This window comes from Pelophylax lessonae (genome assembly GCF_965119305.1).
Source record: "Pelophylax lessonae genome assembly, chromosome: 2".
Lineage (NCBI taxonomy): Eukaryota > Metazoa > Chordata > Amphibia > Anura > Ranidae > Pelophylax > Pelophylax lessonae.
Window position 1 is genome coordinate 108,966,232 of NC_138769.1, and position 10,094 is coordinate 108,976,325.

A 10,094-nucleotide genomic window follows, 5' to 3' on the forward strand; every position below is an offset into this window, starting at 1 on the left:
GATGCATTAAAAAAGATCCCTTTAGAAATAAAACATAAAAAAGAAACAATGGATGGGCAGCACACAAAATAAGACAGTTTGAAAGAAATAAACTAAACCATTTACCTACTAGTAGTCTAAAGAATATTGTTCCTTCACTAGCGTATGTAAGCATCTAGTAAGGAAAACACAGACTCTTGTCTGTAGGGGCTCTGAGGGCCACAGGTTGGGTACCAGGACTCTAACACTTCTGCACTCTAGCCAAAACTTAAAAAAGGAGTTTTGGTTGGGCTTTACCTAGGCAGAGGTTGTAGTCATGAGCCCATGTCATTAGGTTCATGGGATTCCGTGGGATGGGATGCTTTTGGGGTTCTTTCAGACATAGATGTGGTAAGAAGAATTTCTGGTGCCTCAGGCCAGGAAGGGGTTTGGGACTATTTAGGCAAAGATATGAAATATTTTTGTAAAATAAAGCAATTTATTGTACATTTTTTAAAAAACCATACACGTTTTATTTGGTGTAGGGCTATCGGCCCTATAGGTGATAAAAGAGTTGAGTTTTACAGTGACTTGGTGATAGTATGATAGTATGATAACTTGCAAACAAGTCCGGTGAACAGAGAAACACATTCATACTATCACCTAGTCACTGTAAAACTCAACTCTTTTATCACCTCTTTGCACAATAGGGCCTATAGCCCTACACCATATAAAACTTGTATGTTTTTTAAAAAAATGTACAATAAATTGCTTTATTTTACAAAAATATTTCATATCTTTGCATAAAAAGTCCCAAACCCCTTCCTGGCCTGAGACACCAGAAATTCTTCTTACCTTACTCACCCAGGGATGTTGGCAAAACTATATCTTAAAGCGGAGTTCCACCCTGGAATTTTTTTTTTTTTTTTAAAAATACCCCCGGGACAGTCAGGGCTAGTGCATTCCACAATGGCTAGCCTCTGATCTGTCCCGGGTTGCACTTACCTGTTAGGACAAATACTTACCTTGAAAAAGTCTTGTCCAGCGCTGCCATCTCAGATGTGGGCAGCTTGAAGCCAGCGCGATCCTCTTCGGCGTCCTCTTCCGCCTTCTTCGGTCCCACGATGCCCTGCGCCGGCCCCGCCGTCACTTACGGGCTCAGGCGTCATCCCTCCACAGCTTCTGGGCATGCCCAGAAGCTGTTTAGAAGGGGATGACGCTCGCGCCCCGGAACTGACGCCGGGGCCGATGCAGGCGCAATGATTCCTGGGAGTGATGACGTTCAGCTCCCAGGAATCATTGCAAAGCGGAAGTGACGACGCGTGCCGCGGCCGAGGGAGGAGGAAGAAGGAAGTAAGGTAAGTATATTTTCTTTGCTACGAGGTAAGTAAAAAAATAAAAAATGCGATTAGCCATTTGTTTTTCAGGTGACCCGGAGCGAGAAGATGGAGGTAAGTATAAAATTAGGGTGGAACTCCACTTTAAAGGCATTCAGAGTACTCTAAAAACCCACGATCAGACATAGATGTGTGCCTAGCTCAGTACTGGCCGTCACTGCAACTGTTTAAAGCTTGTATTACTACGTATGGCAATTGTGTAACAAGACTAGAGCATTTATTCTTCTCCAATAAAAAGGAAAGTGATGAAATAGTGTAGCATATTTCGCTCAGCAGCTAATTTTTGCATCTAACCCCATGTTCAACCCTATCTGTCTATTACTAATAAAACTCAAATCACTTACATTGGTGTCACAATTGTGTGGTGCATCACCAATCTAATTCATTTTGTAGAGCTTTCTGGAATCTACTAATTCTTTTTCTTGTGAGTATTGTGTGTAACAATCAACATTGTATTCTTTGCATGTTTATGTTTGTCCCATTGGAATAAATACTGTGTCTTGTGTTGAATGGTTAATGCTTTCAATGCCAACATCTGCAATAAACATCCTGGCTCCCATCCAGGGCCCAATAAAGCTCATTGTCACCTTAGGCCATTCATTGTCATCTCTGTTTCATTTGTCCGTGACCTTGTTAAGCATTTGGATGTGTATTGTAATTATACTAATAATGATTTTTGTTCCTTTGAAGGATGAAGATGAGGACCCATGTGTCATTTGTCATGACGACCTCCACACTGGTAGTATCTGGGAATTGCATTGCATGCACAGATTCCATAAAGAGGTATAGTATGTATGTACACATACAACACTTATAAACACAAAAAAACTATAAATAGGGCAACAACTGCAGCACTTGGAGCAGAGTCGTAACTAGAACCTGCAGGGCCCCCGGTGCAAGATGTGCACTTTATTACAGTCCTGCAGCGGGACCCTTTCACAAGTTCTGCAGCCTCTCCACAGTGGTGGAATGCCAGGGCCAGGTCGCAAGTGTGACCTTTGCAATCCTGGAAATTCACCCACTGGTGTCAGCAGTTTTTATTTTTTGGTATTTTAATTGTATTATATTTTATCATTTTATTTTATTTTTTTACAATGTCACTGACTATGACTCTGTCCATTCAGAAAAGGAAGGAGCTGGTAAATTACATATTTACTGACCCCTTCCTGGTTCTCTATTGTGACACATCCCCTGCAGCAGCCGGCAGGAGAGGGGAGGGAGCACAGTGGGGGGGGGGGGCACAGTGGGGAGGGGGGGTGGCAGCACAGTAGGAAGGGGGGGGCAGGGGAGCACACAGGGGCAGCTACAGGAGGAAAAAGGGCAATGATTTCTCTACATGCTGCCTGCACCACCCTTCCTATCCAGGTGTACAGGGGAGCTGGTTGCATGGGTCCCGATTGCAATTGCAACCCCTGTAGTTACACCCCTGACTTGGTGGCTGGGATCTTATGACAGAACCTCTTTCCTTTTCACCTTTACTTTCCTTTTCAGTTCAGTTACCTGCATTTTGAGCCTCTAAAACCCTTATTATAGAAAGTTCAAATGTGCATATAATATATAAATAACAGATATTACTGCATTTTTTTCAGCTGATGCAGGTTTAGAGGGCAGAAAAAAAGGGTTGATGTACCTTTTTGACCACTTTTCTTTTGGGTAAACTGTATCTTAATATAGGTGCATGTTGTCCCTTGATAGTTGTTTCCGTGGCAGATCTAATAGGACTCTTCTCTTCTTCTCTATTCATTTTTTCCAGCTAAGAAGCACTTGAGATAGTTGTTAATTAAATGAAATAAAGTGAAAAAACAAAAAAGCAGTCCTGTTTCTTTTTTTGTATGCTGGAAGCTGTGGTCAGGAGATTTTTGCTCAAGTTCTTACAGGCTATTTAGTAGCAGAGGTGGGCACCGGTCATACACATAAAGATGGCTTTATCTCAGGAACCTTATTCTTTAAGAGATTTTTTGGCCATGTATATATTTGGTCAAATCGGTAAGATCTGGTAATTTGGCCAACATGCTAAATGTCAGGATCACATTGGGAACAACAAAACCTTTCTCTGTAATGAGTTAACTTGACCCTTAGACCTATTGAAGCAGGCCTTGGCTGTGCTATTGAGGTAGGTAAGCAGCTGGAGTAGGGGTTTTCATGTAGAATAGTGCATGAAGGCAGGGTAAAGTGCAGCTGTGTTTAATATGAACACTTAAAGGATTACTATAATAATTTTGGTGGTCTTATTCTTTCTTACATAGCTGTCATTGCACTGACTCATTATCTTGTATATGTAAACTTGAGCCACTGAGCTCTATAAACAGACTTTTAACAATACACCTTAAAGAAATGGAAGAAAATATGCGGAAAGGCTCCTCCTGCTGACTGATAAAATACAAAATATTATTATGTATTAGCTCATACTTACTAGTAGGCATCCACTGCTGACTTATATAAGTTAGTTGCCTGGTCTATTCAATATTTTGAGTCACTGTTCTGGAGCAATTGTTCAGATAAAGAATTTCTTTTTCTTTTGACTTACTCACTGTAGATGTGTTCTGCGTCAGAGTATTGAAGCCAGGGACAGATAGGAAACGAGAAACTAGATAGATGTCTGTCTATCGATTTCTCCCAAAATTTATTTTAACCCTATAGTTGCTGCGGGTGTAACTATTACAGCAGGGGTAACACCAAAAGCAGTTGAGAATTGGTTTACCCTTTTACATTATGCTGCCACTAAGGCCTCTGATGTCTCATTAAAGAGGACTTGTTACTTGCAATACTTCATTACACAGGGGGCTCGTTTAAGAAAAAAAGTTTAATAAAGTGCGCATGCATACAAATATGATAATTATGTAACACATATTATGTATTGCGGCACATATTGCAATGATAGCAAAAGTTCTAGGGCCATCATTTACAACTCTAAATTGCTGACTTGTCAAGTCAATGCCTAAAGCTGGCTACACATTTTACAATTTTAGTGTTCAATTTCCTATAGATTTACCTTCAACTATGTAGTGGAAGGCCCTGCCTGATTGCATACAAATTGAAAGTGTTTTGAGCTCATATTAAATGGTTTTGGTAAATCTAAAAGAAAGTTGTAAAAGAAAATTTTATAATGTGTAGCCAGCTTTACTGATGGATAATTTTGGGTGCTGTGTCATGGGTACATGCAACTTTTTGAGGCTTAAAGAGGAAGTGAACCCTCCTCTGCAAGTTGTACCTATAGGTAAGCCTATGATAAGGCTTACCTATAGGTACTGTAAATATCTCCTAGTCTTGCACCGTTTAGGAGATATTTACCTTACATGCAGCCAGTGACGTCACTGGTGCATGAACTCTGAAGGAACTGCCGCTTGTGCCGTTCCTTCAGAGCCCCGTGCCGTGACCGTCGGCTCCCGCACGCGCGTGCGGGAGTGACGTCACCGCGGCTCCGGCCAATCAGATGGCTGGATGCCGCGATCCCGGAAGACATGTCGCCCGTCATAGAGGTGAGCGGGCGGCACGGCGGGGACTCGTACTAAGGTAAGTATTTCATAATGAGCTAGTATGCAATGTATACTAGCTCATTATGTGTTTCTCTTTCAGGGTGAAAAAAAAATGTGGGTTTACAACCTCTTTAACATATGTGATAACAAATTACTCAATAGAATCTTCTATTTTTTACTAGAAAAATTGGGATTTTATAATGTTAGTGAGAAATAAAATACATTTAAGTGTATTTTTTTTACTATATATATATATATATATATAAATATATGTAAAATCATAGATAGCAGTGCAAAATATCATTTAACAGAAGCAATTGCAACTCCCAATATTTTATTTTACAAAAATAATATTTGAAGTTTTAGGTGTATATTTATGTACAAAATGCGCATTTTAGTATGTGTATGCAAAATAAAAAAAAAAATGGCTTCAGCAGTAAAAGGCTAAAGCCCAGTTTTGGAAAACTTGGAAATTCTCTCTTGTAGTGGAACTGCACCTGCACTGCAGGAATTACCTGCTCATTTTGGTCTAGGGGGGCACAGAAGAGGATTTACTTACCCGATCCTTCCTGCTTGTAGACTAGTGTCCACAGTGTCTTCTCTCCATGCTCCTGTGGTCTAGGGTCCTAGGATCATCAAGACCAATGGAGGGTCCATAGCCCTTCATTGGACATAATGATGCAATGGGACAGTCCACCACCACCAGAGCATAATAATAGTACACCATCTGTGGGGGAGCAGGGGAGGGAAGCAGAGGATAGAATGATTAAAAGTGCTTTTACTTTTCCCTAGAATAAATGAGCAGTCAACCCAGTTTTGAGATTCCCCAGAGCTTTATTTTGGTGGTATTTGATCACCTCTGCCCTTTTTAGTTTTTGCGATATTAATAAAAAAAGAGCGAACATTTTGCGAAAAATTTAAATTTTCTACTTTGACAGTAAAAAAATATCAAATATATTAATTTTTTTGTCATATATTTAGGCCAAAATGTATTTAGCTACATGTCTTTGACAAAAAAATTCTCAATGAGTGCATTTTTAACCACTTTAAGACCGGAAGATTTTACCCCCTTCCTGACCAGTCCATATTTTGCGATTCAGCACTGCGTTACTTTAACGTACAATTGCGCGGTCATCCGACGCTGTACCCATATAAAATTTATGTCCTTTTTTCCCCACAAATAGAGCTTTCTTTTGGTGGTATTTGATCACCTGTGCGATTTTTAATTTTTGAAAAAAAGAGCAACACAATTTTGAAAAAAAAAAAAAACAATATTTTTCACATTCTGATATATGACATTCCCAAAAAAAAAATTACAAATCAAAATTTTTTAACATTTTAGGTCAATTTGTTTTCTGCTACATATTTTTGGTAAAAAAAAAAACCGCAATAAGCGTATTTTGATTGGTTTGCGCAAAAGTTACTAACTACGGGAAAGATTTGTCATTTTTATTGTTTTTTTTTTTTACTAGTAATGCGATTTTTTGCGGGACTGCGACATTGCGGCAGACAGATCGGACCCCTAACTGACATTTTTGACACTTTTGGGGGGACCAGTGACATTACTACAGTAATCAGTGCTAAAAATATGCACTGTTACTGTAATAATGACACTGGCAGGGAAGGGGTTAACACTGTTGGTGATCAAGGAGTTAAATGTGTGCCCCTTGCTTACTGACGTGTGTGGGGGGAGGGGGTTCTGTGACAGAGACAGAGATCGCCGGTTCAGCTATGCTGAATCCTGTAATCTGTCACTGTCTGTCACAGAGAAGATCCGCCCGCTTTGTTTACACAAGTGGGCGGATTTTCTCACTCTTTCCCCGACGATCGGGGAAGAGAGGCGGTGATCACTGTCTCTCCTCCTCCGGCCCGACTCCCGCTGTGTTTAAACACAGCGGGAGAGAGCCTCCGGCGGCGCGCGCACACCGCCGAGATAGGAGTACAGTGATGTAGGTCTACGTAGCTGGACCCAGGGCTGCCACTGTGCTGCAGACGACCCCTGCTAAAATGAACTAATCAGGGATTAGTGGGAAGGATACCTTTTACAGTGGTGGTGAGAATTCCAACTTTACAGACAATCAGGGGCAGACTGGCAACTTTCAGCTCAGGGGGCAAGTACAAACCAGAGGCCCATAGTGCAGCGACTTAGCCCCCCTCCCACTCTCCTTCTTCCCCTCCTCCTCCTGACCCCCATTCCAAGCTGAAGCCCAGCTCCAAATACTCTCTACTTACCGGCTGAATCCGGGTTCCTGACCTGGCCAGCAGGGGTTGGTTGGGGGAAGCTAGGACAGCTCGGTTGGGGCTGGCTGGGGCAGAAGAGTCTCCAGTTGGACATGGAACCGACTTCTGCTCAGACACAGTTTACACCATCCATGGTGGGGGGGGGGGGGGGGGGGAAGACCTGCGCTCTGTCCTTGTCTTCATCCCGCACTCAGTAGGTCAGCCATGGGGACTTATTACTTCTCTTCACCAGGAATCCTTTAGGCATGTCTGTGGCAGAAGCAGTGCAGCCTTTTTACAGGGCATAAGAGCGGCCCAGGGGGCAATTGCCCCCCTGCCCTCTGGCTTTTCCAAGTGACTTTGGTCCCAGAACTATACAGGCACCATCAAATGGGAGGTCAATAAGCCACAGCTCAAGGTACCCACTATTCTTAGGAGGTCAACAATAAAAGTCCCAGAATTTCTCTTAGTATAGATTTCATTTGTATTTTTTTATATAGCCCATTTATAATGGAGAGAAAATATCCACTCTTTTACAGAACACTACATATTATTTACTCCACCCTTTGCCTGTGTTTTATGAGTCATTTATAAAATGTTGGGAGCAGTGTGGAGCATGTAGTGTCCTACAGAATGTTCTCTGCATAACAATGTGATAAGAAAACCTTGTTACTTTGATGGAACTTGTGACTGGACCGTCCTCTTAATGCCCTACATTTTAAAACATTCATTGAAATGGATGAATCGTGCTTGTCCTGAAGCAAGCAAAGGGCTAAACACGTCTGTAAAGCCAACCACTGTGTGTATTATAAATGTGCAGTTTCTTTTAGCTAAGGAAAGGCTATAATACTACTTTATAAATGGGCTCCTTATATGTGATGGAAACCATTATTTCTTCTGTCTTGCTCTGCAGTGCATAGAGAAGTGGCTGTGCAAGAAACTGACGTGTCCAACGTGCCGCGTCCAGGTCATCACATCCAAGTCCTTCTTCTTGTCCTCTGCTCGAATGAAAGTCCCATGAAGCAAGACATCTGTTCAGACGCCAAGCTTACAAGGCCAGCACTTTTTGTTACCAGCCAGCTATGCAGCACATCTGTCCCTTTTTTTATATAAGACAGAACCTTGTTTTTACAGCAAAATAATATTTTGTGGTACTTAATGTCCTAGAATGAGCAATTTGGGTTTTTAACAAGCAGTTTCACTGTAAATAAAGTCACTTATTTGATACACATTGGTTCTTGTCATTCATTTTTCTGAGTAAGAGCCGGTTCACACTGAGGCGATCCGACTTGCCGGGGTGACCTGTGAAGTCGCGGTGCACAGCGCGCACCGCGACCTCGGAGCGACATGCACGGACTTCATATCATTGAAATCAATGCAGGTCGCTCCAGGTCGCCCAAAAGTAGTACAGGACCCTTTTTCTGAGTCGGAGCGACTTGTGTCGCTCCTATTAGAACGGGTCCTGTGCTAATCTATGGCAGGCGACCCACGGCGACTTGTCAGGCGACCAAGTCGCCTGACAAGTCGCCCCAGTGTGAACCGGCTCTAAAAACGCTTGCAGTTAAAGTGATTGCAAAGTCTTGTTTTTTTTTATTATTAACCACTTTACCTCCGCTCACATGGAGGCTACTGCGGCAAAGTGCCGCGATCCCGTCCAGCGACGTAGACCTACGTCGCTGGACTCCGCCCCTTGTGGGCGGCGCTCGCGCGCCGCCGGAGGCTCGCTCCCGCTGTGTTCACTCACAGCGGGAGTTGGGCTAGGGGAGGAGCAGCGGCGATTGCCGCTGCTCTGACCCGATCGTTGGGGATCGAGTCTGGAGATCCGCCCGCTGTGTGTAAACACAGCGGGCGGATCTCCATAGTGACAGGGACTGACAGATTGCAGTGTTCAGCATAGCTGGACATCCGATCTGTCCTTCTGTCACACAGTCACCTCCCCCCCCACACGTCAGTAAGCACCAGGCATACATTAACCCCTCCCTCTCCAATAAAATTAACCCCTTCCCTGCCAGTGTCATTTTTACAGTAACAGTGCATATATATAGCACTGATTACTGTAGAAATGTCACTGGTACCCCCAAAAGTGTCAAAAATGTCAGTCAAGGGTCTGATCTGTCCGCCGCAATGTCGCAGTCCCGCAAAAACAATCGCAGATCACCGACATTACGCGTTAAAAAAAAAACACCAAAAATGACAGAAATCTTTCCCTTAGTTAGTAAACGCAATAACTTTTGCGCAAACCAATCAAAATACGCTTATTGCGATTTTTTTTACTAAACATAGGTAGCAGAAAACAAATTGGCCAAAAATTAAAAAAAAAATTTGATTTTTACATTTTTTTGGGGGGGAATTTCATATAAAAAAATTTGAAAAATATTGTTATTTTTTCAAAATAAACGCTCTTTTTTTGTTTATAGCGCAAAAAGTAAAAATCGCACAGGTGATCAAATACCACCAAAAGAAAGCTCTGTTTGTGGGAAGAAAAGGACGTAAATTTTGTTTGGGTATGGCGTCGCACGACCGCGCAATTGTCAGTTAAAGTCGCACAGCGCTGAATCGCAAAAAGTGGCCTGGACGGAAGACAGCAAAATCCTCCGGTGGTAAAGTGGTTAAACAAACATGTTATACTTACCTACTCTGTGCAGTTGGTTTTGCACAGAATGGCCCAGATCTTTCTCTTCTCGGGTCCCTCTTTCTGCTCCTGGGCCCTCCCTCCTCTTGAGTGCCCCCACAGCAAGCAGCTTGCTATGGGGGCACCCAAGACAAATCACAGCTCTCTGTGTCCATTCAGACAGGGAGCTGTGAGCCGGCCCTGCCCCCTCTCTCTCCTGATTGACTGACTGACTTTGAGTGATGCCAATCGCGCCACGCTGCTGTCTCAGACAATGAGGATGGGAGTCCCGTGCAGCTGAGGCACTCCCGCAACATCGCTGGATAAAGATGGGCTCAGCTAAGTATTAGGGGGGCTGAGGGGGCTGCTGCACACAAATGTTTTTTTTTTATCTTAATGCATACAATGCATTGATAAAAAAAACCTTCTGCC

The 10,094-nt window shown here is 42.8% G+C and overlaps 1 protein-coding gene across 1 annotated transcript in view; it reads left to right on the forward strand.

The window, feature by feature from the left end:
• LNP1 (leukemia NUP98 fusion partner 1) overlaps positions 1-8,200 on the forward strand; it is a 73,284-nt gene extending 65,084 nt beyond the window's left edge. The window contains exons 4-5 of the mRNA XM_082245513.1: positions 2,046-2,138; positions 7,965-8,200. Of these exons, the coding sequence (XP_082101639.1) occupies positions 2,046-2,138; positions 7,965-8,072 (201 nt within the window). The 3' untranslated portion in view covers positions 8,073-8,200. The remainder of the gene's footprint in view (positions 1-2,045; positions 2,139-7,964) is intronic.
• The last annotated feature ends 1,894 nt before the right edge of the window (positions 8,201-10,094 follow it).